We start from the raw sequence: 27,547 nt of genomic DNA, 5'->3' as shown, positions 1-27,547 counted from the left end.
CTGTAAGTGCAGTTGCTCCAGATCTTAGTAAATTAGGTAAACCTTCAATTTGCAAAAAGTACCCAATCACGTGCAAGAAAAAAAAAACAGCATTTTTGCCTGCACATGATTGTATGATGGAAGTTTGATAATATTCTTTATATGTATACACAAATGTTTTGGCTTTCATTTCTATTTTAAAGTGAATGTGTTGTTTTACAAGGTGAGGGTTTATATATACTTTAACGTGTTACTAAACCCACAACAGTAAATCAGTCTGTATTTTTAAATTTATTTATTGATTGAACTAGATGGAGTGGTGTCTTTTTTCAACCTGACTTACTATGTAACTATGTATATGCAGTAAAGCATGATTGTTATACTCACTGTGGAAATTAAGGGGTTAATCCTCTGCATTGTGTAAAAAGGCTGATTGATCCTGTCTTCTCTGTTCCTCCCCTTCCTCCACAGTCCCCAATCCATCTCCTGATAGAACATGACCCTGGGGGCAAGCTGCGCATGCTTAGTTTGGTGTGTATTGCTAGAGAGTTTTTTTTTCCTTGGGAGAGTGCACGTGATCAGCACAGGGCCAATCAGCACTGTCCAGACAGAGGGTCAGGGGTCCTGCAGCCTCATAGGACAGTCAGAGGAGAATGAAAGCTTTCCTGCAAGCTTTAATCAGTGCTCTGCTGGACACTGATAGAAGTCACAAGATTGTTCTAACTATTGATGAGAAAAGGTATTTAGCAGTTTACATTTACTAAAACTATTGCATTTCCGTGTTCTGTGTACTATGGGAGACCAGATATAGTGAATGCATGTCCTCGGTTTAGTAACAATTTAGGACAGTTTTCTCATTATTATCTTTTTTTTTTTTTTTTTTTAATTTTTTTATTTATAACTGGAAAAGAGGACCAACCAGGCCACAACATGGAAGCAGACAAAATAAAATAAAATAACACACCATACAGGCACAGTCCAGAGCAATACAAAGAAATAAAAGAAAAAGGAAACAAATCACATAACAAAGTATCGATGGAATTATGCCCTGGGACCTATAGTCCATGACCAGTCGTCCCGGCCCGGCGGGGCCTCCCCCCATATTTTTTGGGATATATAGAAAACAGTAAGAGCTAGTAGTAAGCCCTGGAATGCTAAGAGAAGCCAGAAAAGAAAAAGAGTGGAGAACAAAGAGAAGAAAAAAGAAAAAGGGGGGGGGGAGGGGGTTAGGGGTACATGAGAGAGAAGGGTGAGGGAAGAGGGGATGGGGAAGGGGAACTCACGAACATGGGTGTCCTGCCTATGCTCGAAAAAGGCAGCCCATCTCCATGGTTCAGCCTGCTGCTAGTGGCCTCACGGAGGGGTACCAATGGACCTTCTAAGAGCCTGCCCCTCTTGTGAGTATTTAAACATATTCCAGAGCTGCCATGTTTTGGAGTACAACGCTTCTCTATGCTGACTCGTCAAGATCAGGTCTTCCATCTTATTAATATCTTCCACTTTCCCAATCCAGACATCTAGAGTCGGCGGAAGCTGAGACTTCCAGAGAAGGGGGATACAAGCCTTTGCCGCATCCACCAGATGCCGAACTAAAGATTTTTTGTAGGAGCGTGTAGGTATATCGGTTGCATGCAATAGAAAAAACGCTGGGTCATTAGGGATATTGTGATCAGTAAACTTCTGTGTGATTCGGCGCACTTCCCCCCAGAAATACCGAAGTCTGGGGCAGGACCAGAAGATATGCAGCAGCGTACCTCTGTCCTCCCGGCAGCGCCAGCATACCTCTGCCACCTCCGGGAAGAACTTGTGCAGCACCTCCGGGGTTCTGTACCAGCGCGTGAGAAGTTTGTAATTCGTCTCCTGTATCTTGGTACAGATGGACGATTTGTGTGTAAACGTAATAATTTTCTGCCTCTGGTGGTCCGTGAAATTGCATTGTAATTCCCTCTCCCATTTAGAAAGGCTGGGTAGTTGGTAGTCCGTCGGTGGTGCATTCAGCATCGCGTAAGTCAAGGTCAAGGTATGGGCCACCGCCCCATTCCCAGAACACAGTTCCTCCATAGTCGTGCAGGGTGAATCCCCGGCTTTGGTTGGCGTCAGGGTATCTAAAAAATGGCGCAATTGGGCCGCTCTCAAAAAGTCTAGGCGATAACATCCAGTCGGGTCTGTCAGTTCCGCAGTCGTTCTCCACCTGCCCGCAATGCTGAAATGCGCCGCCCTAGAAATCCCCGATTCCCCCAGGGCTCGGAATACTATGTCAGTCGTACCAGGAATGAAGCGGGGGCTATCCAGGATTGGGCGTAGCGGTGAATTTCGAGGGAATACGGGAGCCCGGGACAACAGCCGCCCCCATATCTTAACAGTGGTGCCTATGAGTGGATGGCGTTTAATGGCCAGCGGCACCTCATCAGAGCACCACGGAACAACCCGTAGAAGAATTTCGCTCTGGGCTTGCTCAATTTGCGTCCAGAGTTTAACCTTCTCATGGCGGCACCAATCAACCAGTCTGCCTAGGTGAATCGCCTTGTAATAGGTGTGGACATCCGGCATTGCCAGACCCCCGCATCGCTTTGGAAGTGACAGTATCTTGCTATGTATTCTGGGTTTCTTCCCAGCCCAAAGGAACGAGATAAATGCAGAGCGTATTTGGGCGAAGTAGGACGTTGGAATCTGTATCGGGAGTGCTTGGAGTAAATAGAGAAATTTCGGGAGTATCATCATTTTAAGAATGTTACAGCGGCCAATCCACGAGTGCAGACCGCTGTTCCATTGGTTCAGCAAGGCTCTAATTTTGTGGAGTAGGGGCGGAAAGTTAAGCTGGAAGAGACGGTTTAGTCTTGAAGGGATATAGGCGCCCAGGTATTTCAGGGCCCCATCTGTCCACTTCAAAGGAAAACGCGTTTGTAAAGTCGCCAGCTGTGGCGCGGGTACACCTATGCCCATAGCCTCCGACTTGCCGAAATTTATACGGAGATTGGAGAGTTTGCCATAAACGTCGAATTCGCGCATTAAATTGGGGAGTGAAAGGGACGGGCTGGCCAATGTAAACATCAAATCATCCGCGTATGCCGAGACTTTGTACTGTGTTCCCGTCGTTCCGATCCCGATAATGTCTGGGTTGTTCCTAACGTGACAAAGAAACGGTTCCAGGGTCAGGGCAAACAGCAGGGGAGAAAGTGGACACCCCTGCCTGGTCCCATTGGCAATCCCAAATGAGTCCGATAAAATGCCGTTTGCTCTGACCCTGGCCGTCGGGTTAGAGTACACCGCAGAGATCCAATGCATCATCCGGTTACCCAGACCTATATACTCCAATGTGGAGAACATAAATTGCCAGCTCACTCGGTCGAACGCCTTTTCAGCGTCCGTCCCGAGGAACACACACGGAATGCGTTTATCGTTTGCCACATGGAGCAAGTTCAGGACCTTAATAGTATTGTCCCTCGCTTCTCTGGTTGGAACAAAGCCGACCTGATCCAAGTGGATCAGATACGGCAAATGTCGCTGTAATCTAATAGCTAAAATTTTCGTAAACAGTTTTAAGTCCGTGTTCAGCAAAGAAATGGGACGATAGCTCCCACACTGCGACAAATCCTTACCTTCTTTCGGTATTACCGATATCTGGGCCTGTAACGTGGACTGATGCAAACGTGAGCCCGTGCTCAGAATATTAAATAGGTTAACCATATGGGTACCTAGAGAAGGGAGTAGGGTCTTATAATATGCGGCAGTGAGACCGTCCGGGCCAGGTGCCTTACCCGATTTGGTAGCGCCTAGTGCCGTCTGAAGTTCTGGTAAGGTGATGGGCGCTTCTAGCAATTCTATATCCGCTGTCGGTAGGGTTGGCATTAGGGAGGCAGCTATGTAGCGAGAGGTATCATTCGCAGAGGGCGGGGGCGTGTTCAGGTTATACAGGGAATCGTAGAACGTTCTAAATTCCTGCAAAATTTTTTGGGGCAGAGAAACTTTCTGACCTCGTGGAGAGGTTAGGTGCGGTATATAGGAAGCTAATTTCTGTTCCTTTAGGGTACGAGCCAGAAACCTCCCGCATTTATCTCCCGATTCATAAATTTTTTTCCGAGAGAGTTGAATCATTGCCTTAGCCTTGAAATGAAGTAGGTCAGTGACCTGTCTGCGAGCGGTGTCAAGCTCCGCACCCAGTTGCGGAGTGGGGGAGTGTTTGTGGCGCAACTCGAGAGTCCGCACTTGATGTAGCAACGTCTCCAGCCGCGCTGTCCTGTGCTTGTGTATCCTAGAGCCATGTTTAATGAGTACTCCGCGGATCACGGCCTTGTGCGCCTCCCACACCACCCCGGGGTCGCTCCCTGTAGTCGAGTTAGCCTGAAAATAGTGGCCGATTTCCCTAGTCACGTCCGCGAGGACCTCTGGGTCTTGGAGTAAACTGTCATTTAGGCGCCAGGGCGGTCTCTGTGTTTTGTATATATCCGTCACGGCGTACCGCAGGGTGATCGGGGCATGATCCGACCAAGTGATCGTCCCGATCGTGGTGCCCTTTACCGCGTGCAAATGTCTGTGGGGGATTAGAAAATAATCTATGCGCGAGTATGTCTGATGCGGATTGGAATAAAATGTATAGTCCCTCTCTCCGGGATGAAAAAGACGCCATGTGTCGATAAGCTGTGCCTCATGCAGGGACGTTGAGATTCGTTTGCGCATCTCTCGAGAGGTAGCAGAGAGACCCGTGGAGGTATCCTCCGCAGGCGTAAGGGGTACATTCAGATCCCCGCCAACAATAAGCTGTCCTTCCGTGAACCGTGTAAGGTGTGTCAGTCTACGTTTCAGGAAGGTGTCCTGACGGTCGTTTGGGGCATAAATGTTCGCCAAGGTCATCATCGCCTCCCCTACCTTCCCCTTCACAAACAAAAACCGTCCCTCCTGATCAGATTGGATGTCTATGCACTTCCATGGCACTGAAGCCGACATCAAGATAGAAACACCTCTGGACTTAGCCTCAGTATACATGGAGTGGTAGACCGTAGGGTAGAATCTATTCTTGAGTAGTGGTAAGGAATTAGCCCTAAAGTGGGTCTCCTGCAGAAATACAATGTCCGCCTTCATGCGTCTCATATCATGAAGTAACATACGTCTCTTCTCTGGGATAGGACCGTAAATATGCAGAAAAATAAACAAGGAAACATTATTATCTACAGACAAATGCTGGACTTCTACAGTCCAATATCATTTGGGATGCATTCTTAATGCTTGTTGTACCCTGTTTTCTGTGAGTATTATTTTATTATATTGAATCAAGGTGCTTTTCATATTGCACAAAGAGAAGTGTTCTATCTTTTCAAAAGTCATTCTACGAAGGAGTTCGCAAAATGGAGAAGAGTCAGTTTTTGCCTTTGAGACTTAGGACGGATACACTCGTGGAGTAAGGGGCTATGTAGCCATGAAGCATTAGCCAAGTGGTACCATAATTATAATACTGTTTTAAAAGCCTTTACCAGTGTTTTTTTGTGGTGATGATCTTGGAGAAGCAACAGTTATCTGGCTGTGGGTTTGCCACAAGGCTGGGGAAGAATATCCACTTATGAAGCCTGGAGTCAATTTGTTCCTCTGCTGTTAACACTTATATCTTGTACATCTTTTGTAACCACATTTATTGCAGCGTATAGTCCTAGTGTTTTTTTTTTCAGTCATTGGGCATTACTAAGGCTGCATTGGATCCTAATTTGTATGGATTGTTCTTCTTTTTCCTATTGAATGCCTAGATCCTGATGCTAATTCAGCTTTTCATTTTTTATTTAATGGTGCATTGTCTTTAGAATTTGTTGAAAAGTTAAACAGGATAGAAAAGAGTTATGCATACACATAACAATGAATTATTATAATTGAATTCTAGTTTGTATGTATGAAAAGATGGTACAATACAGGAACTAGTGGTCTGCATCAGTAGTTGCTATGGAGGGAGCTCTCCACCTCCTGGATTGCTCTGCATGGGGTTTTTTACAAGAATGCGTTGTAAAGATCCCGTGGGACAGCTGATTCTAAGATGTATCAGCCTGCTAAAGGCAATGACCCATGACAGTAAGGAGTACATGGTCAAGCTGCACCACACTAATTTGTCTCCCCTAGCACTGTTCATTTTGTTCAGTTGCTAAACATAGTGTTTTGCAGAGATTGAAGCACAACTTTGTAGGTTTTGCAATGGGTATTTTAATAAAAAAATAACATTAATTATAGCAGGAACCACTATTATTATATGTATTAGAATATTAACCTGAATATAGTAGTTGTGCTCTCAGTCTTTTTTATGACCTGTTTAACTGTTAAGACTTGTTTAGACCAAATTACAGTGTGCATCCAATTCACTGAGCTAATATTCCAGACATTACAATTTAATAAACCACTAGAAGCAGCATTATGTGACTATTGATTAACAAATATAATTTGGAAATATATTTTGTCAGTTAAGTTAGGAAATATATTAGTTCTTTCGTCATTAAGCCATTTTAGAGCAGGTACCTACATCCTAAACTAGTGAATTCTGAAGCATTTGGCAAGGGAAAGGGGCATTACAATTGCATAAGATCATAACAACTATATATATATATATATATATATATATATATATATATATATATATATATAATACAAAACATACATATTAAAATTAAAATAGTGGGACTCGATAACAGGGCCACCAAGGGCAATGCAGTATTAGTATAGATGTCAAATTTGTTAATATACAACATTTTTTATGTGGTATTATAGTATGAAGATGACAACATGTCCATACATACCAAATTATGGTGATTATAAATGTAAACAGGGAAACCTAATAAACAGGGTAACCACTGATGGCCCTAAGTCTGGGATAATAAACCATACTCTTCATACTATAATACCACATTAGAAATACTGTGTATTGGGGGCGTGGTCTGGACATGGCCGAGTAGAGACGCATCTATACAGAGCTCCCGGCCGCCTGAACTTGCACCGGCACTAGCGTACACCGTACCGCAGGATGCACGCCTCTAAGAAGAAGAACGGGAAGCGGAACAGATTGCAGACCAGTCCGGTGGTTCAGACACCGGCGGGGGGTGATATCCAGCGGCTTTTCAGGACACCTGGCGCGGACACCCGGAGACCCAAAATGGCGGACCCGCGTGGTGAGTGCTCGGAGCCTCCTGTGGACGTGTCTGCACCCTCGGAGGAGTCCCGGAGTCCCCTCATCTTCCCCAGCTCGCCCATCCCTTCGGACACAGAGCCAGGGGGTCCCTCGCAGCTACCACTTACCTCCGGAGCGGACACAGAGCCTGGGGGTCCCTCGCAGCTGCCGCTTACCTTCAGAGCGGATGCGGAGTTGCGAGCAATCCTGCAATCATTGCCTACTAAGGCAGACATAGAGGGACTTGTGGGGAGAGTGGAGGCTGCACACAGGAAATAAATCCAGGCAGTGAAACAGGATGTACGGGCTCTGGATGACAGGCTTGTATCTGAGGAAACCAGGCTGGCAGCATTAACACAAAGGGTCATCGCTCTGGAGTCCCAGCATAGGGCCCAGGCGGATTCGGCTACTGAGCTTCAGCTCCGCATGGAGGAGATTGAGGACCGCAGCAGACGGAACAATCTTCGGCTGCGGGGCTTGCCAGAGGCTACAGGCTCTGCGGACTTACTTGCCACGGTGACGGACATCTTTAAAAGACTAGCAGGTGCCCAGCTCCCGGAACGCTTTGAGATTGACCGGGTCCATAGGGCCCTTGGCCCCCGTTCCCCGGACCCTGCCAGACCGTGCGACGTTATTTGTCACCTGCATCACTACACTCATAAGGAGGCCATAGTTCGCAGGGCTTGGGAGGCTGGTGAGGTCGTTTTTGACGGGGCACCCGTGAAGATACTGCCGGATGTTTCCAGGCCTACACTTTACCGCCGAGCCCTGTTGAGACCCCTTCTGGAACTGGCGAGACGCTGTGGGGCGACCTACCGATGGGGGTTCCCTCTGTCGGTCACCTTCATCAAAGACCAGAGACCGTTCCTGCTGAGATCCCGTGAGACTCTTCCGGCCCTCTTCCACTTCCTTGGCGCGGATCCGATCACTGTACCGGACTGGCTTGGCTACCTACCGAGATTCCAGGGTCGTCCGGAGGTGACGAGAGTTCCCGGCCCGCAACCACAGAGGATGCCACGCTCCAGGCGCCGCTCGCGGACACCGTCCACCGAGACGGCTCGTGAGATGTGAGTAGCTCCCATTTCTCTGGCTCACCCTGTCCCCTACGTTCGTGTGGCCTCCGGCGCACTTTCATCCTCTCTGCCCCCATATGTGCAACCGTGGGGCCGTGGCCCGGTCCCTTTCCCTTTCTGCACGAGCTACTGGGGATTGTGGGGGTTGTTGGGGTGCCTCTGTTGGGCGTTGTTGACTGCTGTGCTCTCTATACCCCCTATTTATCGGACTATCGGTCAGTCATTACCATTCGCTCTGATGTGCTGCGGGAGGGGGCTTCCGTTTTTTGAGCCAGCGTAGACTGCCTGGGTCTCCTGCTTGGAAGGTGTCTGCCCTCTACGGGACCCTTTCCCTCACAGGCCAAGGGATGTAAGTTTCGGGTGGCCCGTCTCCATCTACCTTAGGGTCACCTACGTCTCGTGACAGGACTGCCTTGCCCCCCCGGCCATGGAGGGGTGGGAGATGGACGGTTTTCCGGGACTGTAATTTGGGGGCTACATCTGGACACTACACTACAATACTATGGGGAGCCCCGGCCCTCTCTTTTTGGAGAGCCCTCCTACACTGGGGATCTGGGGCCATGTTGGCCCGTGCGAGTGGCCGTGCCTTGTGCGGGGGGTGGGGGGCTGGGCCGGTGGAAGTCCTCGGGAGTGGAGATGTAGCCCGGGGGCTTAGAGGAGGTCTCCCTACTCCCCGGTGGCCACAGTAGACGCTTTGGCAATATGGTTGGGGTCGCTGCTGGAGAGATGGAACGCCGCTGCGTTCTCTGCTGGGCTACTGGATTCCTTTATGTTATCTGATGTTTAGTTATGTAACTCAGTTTATGTGCTTTTACTTTCCTTATGGTTTTCTTGACTGTTCTCGCTTGTTTATTTTACTAATGGTGCATTTGATATTCTGCTTCCAGGACCGCCTATATCTAGATGTTGCCGGTGTGGGTTGGTGGCCGGGGCTTTGGTTTCCAGGCTCTGTCCACCCACTCTCCACCTAGTTCAGTGCGCGACCAGTTTAGGTCGCGCGCATTTCAAGTTTTAAAAGCTTGGTTAATTAGCTACCCCTATACGGGGCTGTGGGGTGCGGGGATATCTCTGACTGGTCGGAGCCTCCTCCCAGCCCCCCCATTATTTCTCCTCTCTCTTTTCTTTTACGCCCTTCCCCCCTCCCCCCCCCGCTCCTTTCTACTAGTAACTGTGAATCCCATCTTCCCCCCTCTGTTCGCTATCTCTTCCTTTGCCCTTAAATCTCTTCCCTGAGACATGGTGGTGGATTCTATCAAGGTGACCTCTCTCAATGCTAGAGGCCTCAACACGCCTGAGAAGAGGCGTATGCTACTTCACGATCTTAAGAAATTTCACTCGGATGTGGCCTTCATCCAGGAGACACACTTTAAGAGTGACAAATTGCCATTCCTGCAGAACAGGTCCTTCCCCCGGGCATACCATTCCACATACCATGCGTCCAAGACTCGGGGGGTCTCGATATTGCTCTCAGGTAGATTGTCGTGGCAGTTGACGGACAGTTTGGCCGACCCTGAGGGGCGCTACCTGTTCCTTAAGGGGCAGATATGTGGGGTGCGTTTTACGCTGGCTACGGTGTACGCCCCTAACGACCGCCAAGACAGATTTCTTAGCCAGGCGCTGTGCAAGTTGCAGACATTTAGAGAGGGACAAGTTTTGCTGGGCGGAGATTTTAATGTCCCACTGCTTCCCGCCTCGGATACTTCGACGGGTACCTCATCCATACCTTCGGCCTGTGGGAAACAGGTGGCACATATGCTCCACAAAGCACAACTGCGCGATGTGTGGCGTCTACAGCATTCGGGTGAGAGGGATTATACCTTCTATTCGGCCCCCCACAAGTTGTACTCCCGGAAAGATCTTTTTCTAATCCCCCATGACCAATTACACCTAGTGCACACCACAACTATAGGTCTGATAACCTGGTCGGACCATGCTCCAATCCACCTGACGTATGCTCTTACCGACCGACCCTCACCCAGATCCTTATTCTGGCGCCTGAGTGAGAGCCTCCTTCAGGCGCCAGAAGTGTTGTCCGATGTGACCAAACAACTAGACCTGTATTTCAGGGAGAACGAAATCGGGGACTGTGACCCCGGGGTGCTGTGGGAGGCTCACAAGCCCGTTATACGCGGCGTTCTCATAAAACATGGGGCAAGGATTAAAAGGGATCGGAATGCACTTTTGACCACTTTACTTGACAAACTGTCTCTGGTGGAAGCCCAACATAAACATGCCCCCACGCAGGCCGTGGAGTCCGAATTGAAGACTCTTAGGTCCCAAATAGCGGACTTACTACAGTTCAGGGCGAAGGCAGCCCTGCAGTTTTGCCGCAGGTTGTCCTACGAAACGGGGGATAAGTGTGGGAGGAGATTGGCCCAGTCGGTTAGAGAGATTAAGGCGGCGTCCTACATACCACAGATATCACGACCGGACGGTTCAGTGGCCACGGCTCCGACGCAAATCTCGGACGTATTCGCCAAATTCTATTCTGGCTTGTACAACCTGCCGAGCCCCACCCCCACCCAGCTAGCTATAACTAAATACGTTGTTGACTCGCAAATGCCGACACTCTCATCGGAGACAAGCGCCTCCCTGGAGGAACCCATAACTTTGACCGAAATCCAGGAGGCGGTTGACTCCTTGAAGATTGGCAAAAGCCCCGGGACCGGATGGCTTCACCGCTCAGTATTACAAGTCCCTATTCCCTATTTTAGGCCCACGTATGGTGACGCTCTTTAATGCTTTGGGTTCGGGGACTGTTTTCCAAAGAGACACTCTTAGAGCCCATATTGCGGTAATACAGAAGGAGGGGAAGGACCCGAATCAATGTGGCAGTTACAGGCCCATCTCCCTACTGAACATTGATTTGAAGATCTTCTCGAAGATCTTGGCCAGGAGACTGACTCAACACATGCAGGACTTAATACACCTAGACCAGGTGGGGTTTATGCCTTATAGGGAGGCCAGAGACAATACCATCAAGGTGCTTAATCTGCTTCGGGTGGCGCACTCTACTAAGACATCATGTGTCTTTGTGAGCACCGATGCCGAGAAGGCATTTGATAGAGTGAGCTGGGGGTATATGTTCTCTGTCCTCCGTCATTTGGGCCTGGGTGCCAGGATGCTTCGTTGGATAGGCAGCTTGTACTCCAACCCCTCAGCTCAGGTAAAAGCTAATGGGGTCCTCTCGGGTGCATTTTCTATCGGGAACGGAACAAGGCAGGGATGCCCGCTGTCCCCCCTGCTCTTTGCCATTTCACTAGAGCCATTTCTAAACACTATCAGGTTGAACCCGGACGTCTCGGGCCTTGTGGTCGGTGATGTTGGCTACAAGATCTCGGCGTATGCTGACGACCTTCTCTTTTCCTTGACCAACCCCAGAATCTCTCTACCGAACCTGCTCCGAGAATTTAAGATATACGGCGCATTGTCCCATCTTAAAATAAATTTCTTGAAGTCAACGGCTATGTGTGTAGCAACCTCTCCCCAGACGCAACGTGACTTACGGGACAACTTTGGTTTTCATTGGACTGACACGGCTCTACCGTATCTGGGCACACGACTACCTCCCGATCTGAACCGTACTTTTGACCTCAATTTCCCACCCCTTTTGATAAAGACCAGAGACCTGTTAGAGGAATGGCATTCGGGATTTCACTCCTGGTTTGGTAGATGCAACCTTATCAAAATGAGCATTCTTCCCAAGTTCATCTACCTTTTCCAAACATTGCCCATTCAGATTCCACCCTCCTTTTTTAAGCAAATCCAAGCCCTTTTTACCAGGTTTGTATGGGCCCATAAAAAACCCAGATTACGACGATCACAGCTGACGCTCCCTAAACATTGCGGGGGTCTGGCTTTGCCCGAAATCCGCCGATACTACCTAGCCTCCCATTTGGGGCGCATTCTGGACTGGAGGCGAAATGGGTCTACCAAACTGTGGACCTTTTTACCAGGCGGGCCGGTTTGTGGAAGACGGGCGGTGGCCACCCCTATCGAGATTGACCGACCCCGCGGGTCCCTTCTGTCTACCTTTCTGGAAGGCGCTGCAACTGCACCATTTCCTGCATTCTCTTCCAGCACCCCAGGACTTTGCCCGACAGCCAACGACGTTCGAGGGACTGTGCGCGGACGAAGGCCCTCTGACCCATGTTCTGTCCCACACCTATTCTTTGCTTAATACACCAAAAGAACAGCCACACTTGCCGTGTCTCGCCAACTGGGAGAAGGACTTATCATGTAAATTCACACCAACGCAGACGCAGCGTATTATCTCATTTGCCCTAAAGTCTTCGCGATGCACGAAGACACAGGAAACTAACTTCAAGCTGCTTACACGCTGGTATTTAACACCAGCCAGGCTGCAGCGATGCTTTCCCTCGGCCTCGAATCGGTGCTGGCGCTGTGACGAGGAGGAGGGAACGCTGCTCCATGTTTTCTGGTCCTGTCCTAGGATAAGGGAGTTTTGGGGGGAGGTCCGTCGCATCTCCCAGCAATTCACGGAATACATTATACCTGATGACGCGGCTTTCTTCCTCCTGCACCATTCCACAATCTCTACTAACATCTACAAAAAGTCGTTATTGCGACATTTGCTCAATGCAGCTAAAGCCTGCGTCCCCTTGCGATGGAAGCAACGGGCTCCCCCAACGGTGGTACATTGGCTGCGGAAGGTGGAGGAGGTTAAGAAAATGGAGGACTTGGTCCTCAACTCACAGCATAAGCAGGAAGCCCACAAACAGACCTGGGATATCTGGAATGCCTTCATCTACTCAGCAGAGGGTCAGCGACTGCTGGGGCGATGACGAGACCCTCCCCTGCTAGGATCTTTCTTTGCCCATGTGCCTTCTGTCAATCCTTTTTATGTATGATGACCACCGCCATGTCTCAGCCCCGTCCCCCCCTGTCTGTTCCCTTCTCTTCTCTCGTCTGTACTCCGCCATCCCTTTCCTTCTCTGTCTTCCCCCTCCCATCCCCCCCTTCTCCCCCCCACTTGTCTTCCTCCCCCTCTTGGTACTTTCCACTAGGTCCTCCTCGTGGACTCGTGCCCACCCACCTTTGGGGGGGGGTGGTGATGGGGGGGTGGGCCCCGGAATCTCATTCTCCTAGCGGAGAGTTCTCTCTCTCGTTTATGCGGTATAGCCGCCCTGTATGTGGTCCATGAGACATAGGAGATTGTTACTGACAGTTATGCTGTATTCTGCACTGTTCTTACCTTACATATTTGATTGATCTGCATTTTGTTCTGTCTTGTTTTTTTTTGTTGATAACTGTGCCACTGTCTGTATCACGGGGTTCCCACCCCAGGTTGGGGATAATAATAATAAAACTTATATTTGAAAAAAAAGAAATACTGTGTATTACCAACTCTGACATCTATACTAATACTGCTATCTCATTTATACAGCCCACAGTGGCCCTGTTACTGGCTCCCACTCACCCTGGGGGTAAACTCTGACTTCCCTTTATTAGTCTTTTTTCAACTGTGGTGTATTTGATTTTCAGGATAAGCATTGAAGTGATGACCACAACTGTTAAAATTGTATTTAGTACTCTGTACTTTCTCAGGTAGATTCAATTTCCTTAATTATATATGTTTTCTTATAGGATTGATAACCTCCATTTTTGAACTCCTGAGGAAGTGGTCTAACCACAAAACATGTCAAGTACTGGCTAGCTGAAAATTCCATCTATTCATGTGTCATTTTTATTAGTATGGGTAAAAACACTATGGTCACAGTTAAGCCATTGTAACGGGTTATTTATTAAACTCTTGATTTTTTTGTATTTTTGTTTTGACTTATGCAATTGTAACGCTTTTGATGGTACCAGAAAAATCCTTAATGCCCCTTTCCCTTGCGCTATGCTTCAGAATTTGTCAGTTAAGTTACTGGATCCAAAAGCAAATTGATGAACTACATTATAATGAATATATGTTCAGGTTACAGAACAGTTTTTTTACTCTATGAATAAGTTCTGTAATAATTTTTATACACTATACAATTCAGTCTGACAAACATGGTTAGTTGTTTATGATCATTCAGGCTTCTGCTATGTTTACATGCCTATTTACATGCCAACAGGGATAGATGTGTGCCTCTGAATGCAGACAGTTTGCAGGGATGGATGCACAAGTTTTGGCCCCGGATGCCTGGTTACCGACACATAGCATACAGCCACAGCCTGCCATTGATTTGTACAGGCAGCTGTAAACAAACATCTGTACTCATGAATGCAGAAATATACACCTCTATTCATGGTGTACAGCTCTCTGTGGCCATGAATGAGCCTTAATAGTTTAGTACATAAAGCAAGTATGTGCCCTAGTAATGACATTGAGAAGATTGATTCTAGCATGTGCATAGGCAAAGAGCAAAATAAATGGTAAAAAAAGCCTCTGCAATTATGAATATTAATATTCCTTATATTAGTTTATATTTTAAACATACAGTTGCTAGAATATACTGTTCATACTCAATGCAGTCAAAGTATATGGAGTCTTCATAGTACAATTGTTACTTCTTCCTGCTGCATTCTTTTTCCTTTTTAACAGATATATTTTAGTGTCTAGCAAACCCATCTCTTTTCTTAGGGCCGGTTCACACAGCGAGCCGCGGCGAGGCGTCTCCGACTTGCGGGGAGCTCAGCGGCGACTTGCAGAGGACTTCTGCATAGAAGTCAATGCAAGTCGCCCCCGAAGTCGCCCCGAAGTAGTACAGGAACCTTTTTTCTGAGTCGGAGCGACTCGAGTCGCTCCTCTCAGAACGGTTCCATAGTACTGAATGGGGGCGACTTGCGGGAGCGAGGCGAGGCGAGCCGTGTCGCCTCGCCTCGCCTCGCAGTGTGAACCGGCCCTTAATTGCACTATTATTATTTATTAATTTGAGAGATGAAAGATGAAGGCAAAAAATGGTCTCATCAACTAAGAATTGAAATTGTAGATGGACAATCAACTTTTTGAGATAGCTGCGAGCAATTGTTTAACTGGAAAACATATATTCCTTGGCAATGGCATATAATGATCAGTGTCAAAAGATTAAAAGAAACAGTTATGATACCCCCTCAGCAAAATACTGTCTATCTATCTATCTATCTATCTATCTATCTATCTATCTATCTATCTATCTATCTATAAATATTTTATTATATCTTTTCATGTGACAACACTGAAAAAATTACACTTTGCTACAATGTAAAGTAGTGAGTGTACAGCTTGTATAACAGAGTAAATGTGCTGTCCCCTCAAAATAACTTTCCCAATATTGGCAGCCTTCATGATCCTCTCATGACATTGTCCCTTTAATGAGTGATACAGCCAGCAGAGCAAGATGAAGAGACAGCAGGAATTTAGCATTTTAAATGTTGGCCTTAAACCATTATTAAAGAAACTGCAAACTTCAAGTAGTTTTTTAGTAGTAGTAGTAGTAGTTTTTTTACATTTTTTTTTGTTTTGATACATGTCCTCCAAGGCAGTGCTCAGCCCTCATGCCATTCATTTGACGATCCACTGCCTTTTAGCCTATAGAATGCCCATTTGTTTTCCCTAAAGTGGCTCCCATTGACTTCAGCGACCACCCAAAATTGAGCCATATTCTGTAATCCCGACTCGGAACAAACCCAGGTATGCTCAGCTCACTTTAGCACATCTGCCACTGCATTCCTTGGTTTGAGTCCCAGTCAGGACACTATCTGTATGTAGTTTGCATGTTCTCTCTGTGCATGCATAGGTTTCATCCAAGTAATCCATTTTCCTCCCCATTGGCACCTGTCTTAAATTGCCTTTAGCAGGACATAATACTGAGAATGGCCAAGATGGCTGCCTAACCATCTGCACCAGCACCAAAGAGCTTTTGTTCCCAGTAAGAAAAGAACTTTAGAAATTAATAAGTTGAGCTAAAACATTACAATGTACTTTTCAACGTATTTGTATCTAATTTAAGAGAAATATGAGGCCACTGACTTCAAATGTTCAAAATGTTTGTTGCCTAGCTGTCAGGCTCATCCAATGCCCTAAGTATTGGAACAAGTATGCAGATCAGAAATTCTAAATTTTCTCTGACTTGGTACATTTTTTTTTCTGTAGGAATAACTGAGAAAGTACTGGAGCCCAAAACAGGCAGGAACTAGCATTTTCAGAAAAAGATCAGCAATCATAGCCTGTTAAATTCTGTCAGTAAAGGTTTCCTTTAAGAAGCGCTAAAACATTTTGCATAGATTATTATCTCTGCAACTATTTTAAAGGTCTTCTGCTGAAGTCCTATGGTTTGTTACACACAGTTCCCTTTTATTTTTGAGCGGTGTCTCACGTTTCTCAGTAGGTGCAAACATTTTCATCTCAGATTTTTTCAGCTCTGCTGGGATCCTAAGATGCTTTTGTAACTGAAGGAAGAATGTTAGTGGGGGTAAAGTTTAGAGGATTAAAAAATAATGGTCTTTGCATATACAGAATATAAAGCTGGCAAGAATGTGAAAGAATGCTAACAAGCCAGCTGCAATTACAGCACACCAGGAATAATTTAAAACCTGTTCTATTTTAAGCTAAAATAAACTAAAATGGGTTATCAATGCTCGGCTCAGTATAACCACATCTAATATTATACTGCCTTGCAGTAAGTATAGGACAAAATACCTGACATAAATGTTAAGGCCAGTTTCACACTAGGAATCTATACATTTTTTCACTTAATATTTTGCATTTTTTATATTTAACCCCTTTGGAAAATGTGAAAATCTCGGATGGGGATATACATATGTGTTTTAAATATGGCAATGGGTTTTTCTGCATTAAAGGAGTTCTATGGTCATTTAAAAAAACAACAAAAAAAAAAAACACCATTATAATAACAATACAAACAATAATTATATTTGTATAGTATTTATACAATTAGTGCTGTCCAATACAAATAAAATATATTACAGTGTAAAACTATAATGTGAATCTCTTATCTAAAAAATAACAATAAAAAATAAATAAAAAATGTATAACTTGTGTCAAAAAAATATTATATCATTGTGTTGCCTGTTATAACACCCCAAAGGTGTTTTCACCTCACCCCCCTCAGTTATAGTGAAGGTGCAACAAAAATTTGAAAATATGTATAAACAATAATCAAAACCAACTAAAGTCTCTTTAGGATATATAAATCCAATGACAGTCCAATTGTGCATCCACTTAATAGAAAGTTCAACACCCAGTGCTCAGTGAACACAGTGTCTTCCAATTTCTTGTGAGAAGTGCTTATCCCACACCTTTAGCAATGCCACCTCACCTCATAGCAATTGGTCAAACGTTTATCTAACAGACAGATATTCTTTAGTCTTGGCAGAAATCTTCTCACTCCTCCATTCCATGGACTCTGGAGCTACAATCTTTCTCTTCTCACCAGTTCCCCAGCGTATTATATGGACTACAAAGGCAACAACATAGTGCTCTCCATTTAAAACTACTTTTATTTCCCTTATTAAAATGCATTTACAGGATTATAAAAACAATGCGCATATGGTATAATTCGCCAGCCAGCTCAACATTCAGGACTCCACCACTGTGATGGCTTGACACCTCAGGCTCAGTTCCACCCTCCTAGACCCGTTACGCCCTCCAATTGGGCTTTTTCAGTAGACCTACCGTAGTCCTTAGAAAAGTAAACAGCAGAGGTACTCACGAACAGCGTTCATTTTGGCAGCAAATTTCAATTTAGTTTTAGTCATAGTCTTTTGATTAACACACCAGTTGAATTTTAGTCATATTTTAGTCTTTTGATTAAAATGCCATTTTAGTCATATTTTAGTTATCTGAATTGTTTTAGGTTTAGTGATATTTTAGTCGACTAAAATCTCCAGTACATTTTAGTAGACTAAAATCGAATGGGTTTAGTTAAATTGTAACACACTTTTTTAAACATTTCTCTAGAATTTCCAAACAAATTATATACTCCTGGAGTAAAAATCTAATAACATGTTATTATTTATGGTATTAAGGTTTGAACACGCACTACAGACACAGATTTAGCCATTGTGACATCTTTATAAATAAAACCAAGTTTCATAAACAAGCAAACATCTTGCTTTTTGACAAACAGAAGCGCAACTTTAAAATACAAAAAAAAAACAAAAAAAAAAACTTTAAACTCTATTGGTTGTAATGCCATTTTACATGTTACCTGAATATATTACCAACATTTAATATTAAAAAAAAATATATAAGAAAAGCCTTTTTCTTATTTTTTTTCTCGTCCAGCAGCTTAGTAGATGCCCCTTACTTATCCTTATGTGGTATTGCAATACATGTTTAAAATTTAATGTGCTATTATTACAGGCTCTGGATGGAATTGTGTTGCCGATTTAGAAATGGCCAGTAGAGTAGTATAAATTTTGATGTCAATTTTCAATTTCGTTTTAGTCATAGCCTTTTGACTAAAATGGCATTTTAGTTTTAGTCGTATTTTAGTAATCTAAATTGTTTAAGTTGTATTTTAGTTGACCAAAATAGTGTTAATTTAATCAACAAAATATTTTAGTCAACTAAATTAAAACTGCCCCCGAGAGAAGGTGAACTAGTATTTTCCTAGGGATATATCCATGACTGAAACTTGAAAGACACCAGTCACTTTAAGGTCTTTTTAAAGATGTTATTACAAAAAGCAGCCCTCTGAATGAGAAGGTTAGGGGATTCAGAAAATCTGAAATGTACTGATGACCCCATCTTTAACACACAAAATATTCAAACCCATTATTATTGTGGCCTCCAATTCAAGTGACACCTACTGGCAGCAGGGAGAACATCAACACTGAAAAAAATAGATGACCAAATGAGTACAGACTACACATTTGCTTGAATTGTCTATCAGTTAACAAGACAATCATCTGTGCTTAGGGCAGGGTAGCTACAGAAGTAAGTTTATATTCGATTGTCAGAAATAATTATTGTGTATTTCTATTATAATGCTGATATTATAAAATGAAAGAGTATGCTGTGAACTTACAACTCCAAATATATGGCGGCAAGGTAGCACTGCTGTGCCAGATCAGGTACCTAGTACGTGATCTGACACTTCCGGGTGGGGTGGTGGCGCATGCGTGCCGCCAGCTCCCGCTGTGACTATACACAGCGGGAACTGATCTTCAGGTACCATGGACTCGATGTCCTCCGGCACCCACTGATCATTGAACACAGAGGCAGAATGGCTGTGTGCCTATGTAAACAAGGCAGAGTGCTGTTCTGACAGCAAGGAAGGCATGGAGTCTGTGTTCCTGCAAAGCAAGGACATGGATCCATATCTTCCCCTAGTTAAAACATTTCCCACAGTACCCTAAAACAAAGGCTAGGAACACAGTTAACCTTTTGATCGCCCCTGATGTTTAACCTCTTCCCAGCCAGTGTCATTAGTACAGTGACAGTGCATATTTCTAGCCCTGATCACTGTATTAGTGCCACTGGTCCTCAAAAAGTGTCAGTTAGTGTCCAACTGTCCGCTGCAATATTGCCGTCATTACTTAAAAAATAATTAAAATATCCCATAGCTTGTAGATGCTATAACTTTTGTGCAAACCAATCAGTGCATGCTTATTGGGATTTTTTTTTCAAAACATATGTAGCAAAATACATATTGGCCTAAATTGATGAAGAAATTTGATTTGTTAAATTTTTTTATGGCATATGTTTTATAGCAGAAAGTAAAAAATATATATTTTTTTTCAAAATTGTCAGTATTTATTTGTTTATAGCACAAAAAAAATAAAATAACAGAGGTGATCAAATATCACCAAAAGAAAGTTCTGTTTATATGGAAAAAGAGTCATAAGTTTAATTTGGGTGCAGAGCGGCATGACCACGCAAATGTCCATTAAAATAATGCAGTGCCGTATCGCAAAAAATGGCTTGGTGAGGTAGTAGGGTAAATCTTCCAGAGGTCAAGTGGTTAAAGTTCATGCACATGGGTCAATTTGTTCAAATAGCCTAAGCATGCTATATATTTTGGTGCCCAGAATTCCCTAGTGCTACAGCCACCTATGGACAAGAATGGGTGAAGGTAGATGTATACAGCTCTGCACTGCTACTTGTTAACTGTCTTACATACATAAAAGGTAGGCCAAGTCACTAGGGATGCCCGAACTGTTCGCCCGGTGGTCGTTTCGCTGCAAATTTTGCGTGTTCGTGATTTCCCCGATCGGCGGACTATTGCCGATGTTCGCCCGGCGGACATATGTGTTTACAGTGTGAAAGAACTTTGACCCATGATGACACATCCATCATGGAGTACAGGACAGCCGATTGAGACATTTCAGCACATGGACAACTGGACATCCCCCCTACCTTATAAATAGACCTGATCATTTTACATTCTGTCTTATTTCAGTGTAGGGACAGGACGCTGTGTGGAGCAGGGAGAGACTGTAGTGACACAAATCGCTAGCTATTAGGTCCACAAAAGTCCTTTTAAGGACTTGTATGGTATAGGTGTAGTGCAGTATATAGGGCTGAGTGCACTGCTGTGCTGGGGATTGCAGCAGCCTTTTTGTCAGTGCAAGGTCCTTTTAAGGACTGGTATAGGTGTACAGTATATAGGGTTGTACACGTATAATATACTTTCTTCCAAATATAGAAAGAATATTATACTTGACTGCTGCCCTGTTCTGCAGAAGTCCTTCATCAATGTAGGGACTGAGGTACAGTCTGCTAAATCACTAGCTACTTGGTTCACAAAGGTCCTTGTAAGGACTGGTATAGGTGTACAATATATAGGCTTGTGGTGCACTGCTGCAGATTGCTGCCCTATTCTGCAGCAGTCCTTTATCAGTGTAGGGACTGAGGTACAGTCTGCAAATCACTAACTACTTGGTCCACAAAGGTCCTTGTAAGGACTGGTATAGGTGTACTATTTGGAGGGTTGTGGGGCACTGCTGCAGATTGCTGCCCTATTCTGCAACAGTCCTTTATCAGTGTAGGGACTGAGGTACAGTCTGCAAATCACTAGCTACTTGGTCCACAAAGGTCCTTGTAAGGACTGGTATAGGTGTACTATTTGGAGGGTTGTGGGGCACTGCTGCAGATTGCTGCCATATTCTGCAACAGTCCTTTATCAGTGTAGGGACTGAGGTACAGTCTGCAAATCACTATCTACTAAGTCCACAAAGGTCCTTGTAAGGACTGGTATAGGTGTACAACTGGTATTGTGGTGCGCGGTGCTGGTGTCAGTGCTCTACATCACGGTGCTGGTGTCAGTGCTCTATATCACGGTGCTGGTGTCAGTGCACTCTATAGCGGTGCTGGTGTCAGTGCTCTATATCACAGTGCTAGTGATCATCTCCTGCACCCTCGTCATAGCCTACCCTGACCTTTCCTCTCCTTCATTGCCTTCATGCGCTCCTGAGTCCTGAATTGTCAAAATTTCACATATAAAAAAAGAATGCTTGTTTGTCGATCCCAGATTCACTTCATACATGTGTTATGTCAGTGGCCATGTGATAGGACTATGTGTGCACAGCTAGTAATTATTTTGTGGCTGGAAATATGACCTGTAGGTTTTTAAAGTTCGCCTGCCATTGAAGTCAATGGGGCCCGCCGCGAACGTTATGGTTCTCGAACTATCGGCCGCGTTCGCGTTTCGCAAAACATCCCGTCGGAAGTTCATCCATCTCTACAAGTCACTGCTGGCAGGGTGGGATAAAATGGACTAATGAAACAAGATGAAAAAGAAAGTGTTTTTGCTCTGAATTTGGAGGATTAAATACTCCACAGTGTCTACAGCTACAGAAGCCAGTGAATTCTTTTAAAGCATTTATTGCTTCTTATGAATATGTAAATAGCTGAATGTCCATCCTGGCTACAGCTAAACTTTTAATTGCTAGTTGATTTATAGAAAAACTTTTTAATAAGATTAATTTGACATATGTAAAGTTACATGGATGCATCAGAATTGAAAATACCTGACTCCTCCTTCTCATGTATCTGAGGGAAATATACTGCCAATAGCAGATAGGTGAAACATTTAAATTTAACAGTATGTCTTATATACTGTAAATCTGTCTTTTATTTGTATGGCAAATTAATTGAGGGCAGGAAGGGTTGATTACTACATTTTAATGCCTTAGATTGGAAGAAAAGCCTAAGTTTAACTTTTCTTAACGTCAAATCCCCACCCTTCCTATCTATCCTGCCTAAACTGTATAAAAAGTTACGTGTACTTATTTATTTTTAATCCACTTAGGTTTGGTCATGTGGTCCTGAAGCTTTGGTTCAAGAATGCTTGACAATAGCTGGGAATTCTGTGAGCCGCGACTTCACTGTTAGGCTCCCATGGCCCAGCTATTGTCAGTGCTCCCTCTTCTCCCCTACAGCAGCAGCTCACTGACGCAGGTTAGCTGGAGCTGTTGGATCATGTGGCTGGAGCTTATTAAAAATAAGTAAGTATCAATGTTGCCAACCACCCATATATTCACGGGGAGCCCATAAAAAAGGCCTTTTTCCGATGCCCGTGAAAGCCCGTAGTAAGGGAAAAGTGCCAGTAAAAATGGTGGCGATCGACTCGGGTGAGAACTGCGCATGCGCAATTCTGGAAGTCGCAGAGAAGGTCTGAATCTTGATCCACCGCTGAGTCTCCTGCACAGCCTCTGAGCTCCGACTGAGTCTGCCCAGCGACAGCCAGCCCGCCACCACCCGCGGCCATACAGCCAATGATCTAAGCCCATTTTCACTCCAACACTGCCGCCAGCCTATAGTATAAACAGACAGGAGCCAAGTGGGCAGACTGGGGAGCCTTGTGACATGGAGGAGAAAGTAGACTAGGACGCGGCGAGAGAGACCTGAGCAGCGGCGGGTCTTGTACTTTGTGTATGTAAGTAAGTGAGACCTTCATTCATACATTATGTGCTCAACAAATGGCAAGGTTGAAAGGTTTCCAAATCTAGGCAAATATTTTAATTATTTCCTTATCTGCAATGCTGGAATACATGGAGACTGGAGTAGCTCAGTACAGAAATATAGGTCAAGTGTTGCTTTCATGGTCACCTAAGCCAGATGGGGAATTAGTGGTGCCTGCCACATCAAAACTCCCTCCTGGCAGTGATGGCAGGAGGTGATGGTGGTGGCAGGTGCTGGTGGTTGGAAGTGTTGGTGGTGGCAGGAGGTGACGGTGGTGGCAGGAGGTGACGGTGGTGGCAGCAGGTGATGGGGGTGGCAGGAGCTGGAGGGGGCTGGTGGTGGCAGGAGCTGGTTGGGGCAGGAGGTGATGGGGGCAGGAGCTGGTAGTGGTAGGAGGTGACAGGAGGAGGTGGTGGCAGAAGGAGGTGGTGATGGTGGCAAGCGGTGAGGGGGCAGGCGGTGATGGTGAACAAAAAGTGATGGACTATTTTTCTATTGAAAATAACAAAAAAAAATTGTTTTTCTACCTTTTTATATCTACCTTAAATCACATTGCTATTTACATAGTGTACTTGTTTGTAGCCTAAATACTGAAATTTGCACTTAAAACTGTAATTTTGTAACTTTTGTAAAATGCGAGTAAAAATGTGGCTTTGCCAGTAAATTTTGGTGTCATGGTATACAGTGGTGTCAAGTTTTGGTGTCAAGTATACAGATATTTTTTTATGCAGGTTAGTCAGGATGAGGGAGAGAGAACATTAATAATGAATTAGGCTTTTATTCCCCTTTATCTTTATTATTACCGTTTGACCGTGTTTAAAGAATTGCTGGAACCGTGTTTAAAGAAGATTTTAATGATGCCAACATCTGAAACCATCTGAGGCCTCCTCACATGCAGGAAAAATGTGATTAGGCCCCAATTTGCATATCTTTTGATCAATCTGTTTCCACATGGCTGATAAAAATTATATCTTTGCCCTGGTTACTTACCAGCTATAATGTCTATATGTTAATTTCCTTTTCTTCTTTTACATTTACAGATTGAGGAAGGAGGGAAAGTTGATGCACTGGAATGCCAACTTCAAGTAGGAGATGAATTGGTCAGGATCAATGATGTGGAACTAAGCAGTTCAAGAAGTGAAGCCATCACACTTGTAAAATGTTCCTACAAGAATCTTCAGCTGGTTGTACGAAGGTAAGACATTTAGTGTGTTTTAAATTATTTATCCTCAAAGTAAACCATTTATTGTAATTGTTACCGATATTAATGTAGCATCAACATTAGGTGCAGTGCATTTACTTATAGTACATTGAGATCAGTCCCTGCCCACAAGGAGCTACTAGAACCAATTTAACTACCAGCACAGGGAGAACATGCAAGCTCAATGTAGGTAGTGTCCTGGTAAAAAAGAGCCCTAATGCTGCAAGGCAGGGGTGTTAGCCACTAAGCTAAAAAAAAGTAATGTTGGGTATCCTCATTAACTTAGAAAATATAAATCAGATCAGGTATTTTGTGCAAAGAATTTTGAAAGGCATGTTAAACTATGAATATTATTATTATCTTTATGATTATTATTATTATTTTGACTATTAATCTTACTATTCCATTGTGTTAGACATGATCGTACATGTTTCATGCTTCATTTAGGTCCCTAGCCCTATGTCAGAGAATCAATTGAAAAAATGAGTTTATCTTGGGTGAAAGTTGTGTGAATTTTTGGATGTAACCATATATGATGATAAATAAATCCCTTTGTTTTTGGGTTTCTTTTAAAGTCTACCAAAAAGTACTTAGGTATAAGTGGAGCCTGGTGGTCTGGACCAGTCCCTGGTTTCTTATATGTCCTGGAATAGTGGCAGGAGTATAGGGGTCGCTGAGGTCGCCATGACAACCAGGTCCCATGTTGCAGGGGGCCCTTGAGGGCGCCCTGTATACCTCGATAGGAGGAGCAACAATGGCGGCTGAGGCCAATCCTCAGCCGAACTGTAATTGCCACTGCAGGGAGCTTGTCACACTGATTTGACCTAAAGTGAAAGCACAGTGTGTGCTGTGCTCTTTGTATCCCCCTATAGTGCAGTACCCGGCAGGAAGAGGTAATATAAAGCACTGCGTTTTTTTAAAGGCTATCTGTATGTATGTGTGTTTATATATGTGTGTGCATGTATGTGTGTGTGTGTGTGCATGCATGTATGTATGTGTGTGTGTGTGTACATGTATGTATGTAGGTGTGTGTGCGTGTGTTTATATGTGTGTGCATATGTGCATTTATACATATGTGTATATGTTTATAGATGTGTGTGTATTTATATGTGTGTGTGTGTATACATTATATGTGTGTGTGTTATGTGTGTGTTTATATATGTGTATGTATGTGTGTGTGTATACATGTATGTATGCACATTTTATGTATGCATGTTTAATCCTGACCCCCTATATGTGTACATCAGAACTGATTTTTTTTTCTTGCTTGTTCATAGTACAGCAAAAAATGCTGTTCCTTGGAAAAGCCATCCATGCTCAGATCGCTTTTCAGAGGCGTTTGACAGCTGCCTGTTTTAATCCCTTAAATGCATCATTACTATGCTGCAACTGCATGCAATGCACACAGTTGCAGGGTGGTTGCAGTATAGCCCCATTTACCTAGGGGTATACTTCAAGGGTGCCTTGACTGCAAAAAGATTGAGAAACACTGGCACCCCCCCATTCCCCATGGGGGGGGGGGGGTGGAGAAATCTTCCAGCTGTAATTTACAACTTATTCCCGAGTATTTTCACCAATATATGCAAGTTTTCACTCCTCCTGTTGCATTTTCCATAATGTAAAATAATTTTTAAAACATGCAATAGGGAGAGTGGGACCCCCTATTAATGGCTGCAACAGGTGTGTAGGTCCCAAACATCAACAGAAGATATGTTACCAAGAAATCAACAAAAAATAAAAAATCTTCAGCATCTACCAAAAATCTTAATCTAAGATTTTGATGAAGTTGTGCTTTAAATTATAAGTTCAGTTTTGGATATAGCAATGAAGGCTCAAAAGCTGTTTTTTTATTTTCGTTTTCACCTGTAAGGCTTATTTTCTTCTTAACTTCCTGTGTAGTTCATTTGGCAGGAAGTGAGGAGTATCTGTCCAGCAAGGACAGACGAAACAATAAAGTATATTTTTAGTATAACGGGGAAAGGTCAGTACCTCTTTCATTGCCATTTGAGTTCTTAATTAGGTGCTTCAGGTAATATCTCCCAAAAGTTACTTATATGGCAAAAGCCATCTTACAGAGGTTCTGACCCTTACCAACCCTATCTAAAATTTCTTGAACCTTCACTAAATGGTTATGACCTCCTGGTTATAACAATGAAGATGTGAAACGCGTTACCACCCCCTGCACCACCCCCATTTCTCCTACAGCACGTAAGGGGTTGCCATGAGGTAGGGAATAGTAGTGGAAAATACCAGACAATAGCGGCTCTCTGGCAGCTGTCAAACCAGGTTTCCTTTATGCTGGCTTGGATACCACAGCTACTGACATTCACAAGCTTTCCTATGGTGTTTCCACCTAATCCCATGCTGATTGTCATGAACCTAAATGTAAGTGTGCTATTTCCGTTTGTGCAATAAATTACTTTTAAATTGCTAACGAGGATCCCGCACTGCTGCTCCTTTTTGTTGTTTGACCTCCACCAAGGATAGTGCCTTTGCGAACACCGGGGATTCCCTTCTTGGGTAATTAATCAGTAATCTAAACAAAGTAATTGGGAGAAAACAGGTATTATTAGCAAAGGGCCGATAGGAGTCCTGGTGGAACGGTGCACATAAAGCTGGGTATATATATATATATATATAGTTCTTAATAGAGATACCTCCAGATAAACGTTGCAGCAAAGTTCAGTTTCAGGGGCCCCTGAGGATGATACAGCATCTGTCTTTGTGTAGAAGACCTGAAGACAAGATCTATGGCCATGGGGAGATCCTCTAACTGTTGTCCAACCACCTTCAAATGCAGCTTCCCACCGATAGGAAATGTGGTGTGGCACTGGAACTACTACTCTGTGCTTTGGTCTCTTCATAACAGTTTCTAATCTGACATGAAACTGGACCTCTAAGCTAATAATCAAAAAGTGGCCAGAAGAAGCCTAATCTGGCTCTAGTCAATGCTGATTATCAAGCCCTAAAGTAAAACTAGCTATAGAATCCCAGACCATAAAAATAAATATAAATAATTTTGCAATAAACAGGTTTACCTACCAATATACAGGAAGGTGTCCACTACATACCACAAACCTAGCTATCTGGAGCTGTGCATGTGAAATAATAAAATAGGGCAGAATACCCTGTCTGTCTGATGGATTTAGATATACACTTAGCAGGTACAGCAAAACTATTAGATCATAGTAATGCTTGTATAAAAGTCCATCCTGGCTTAGGGGTTCAACACCATGGACATGACACGTGGCTGAGACCTTCTCTGTCTCTCCACTTCCTCTCTCCACTTCCTCCTTCTA

General features: G+C 44.2%; 1 protein-coding gene across 2 annotated transcripts in view; it reads left to right on the top strand.

The window, feature by feature from the left end:
- SHROOM3 (shroom family member 3) overlaps window positions 1-27,547 on the top strand; it is a 530,439-nt gene that overhangs the window by 106,029 nt on the left and 396,863 nt on the right. For both annotated transcript variants that reach the window (XM_077476349.1, XM_077476350.1), the window contains one exon: window positions 24,088-24,242. In XM_077476349.1, the coding sequence (XP_077332475.1) occupies window positions 24,088-24,242 (155 nt within the window). The remainder of the gene's footprint in view (window positions 1-24,087; window positions 24,243-27,547) is intronic.

The sequence above is a fragment of the Lithobates pipiens genome, unplaced genomic scaffold, assembly GCF_037356315.1.
Source record: "Lithobates pipiens isolate NorthernLeopardFrog02 unplaced genomic scaffold, aLitPip1_a1.2 Scaffold_13, whole genome shotgun sequence".
In the NCBI taxonomy this organism is placed as follows: Eukaryota; Metazoa; Chordata; class Amphibia; order Anura; family Ranidae; genus Lithobates; species Lithobates pipiens.
Note: the sequence above shows the minus strand (reverse complement) of the source record. Positions and strands in the feature narration are given on the sequence as shown.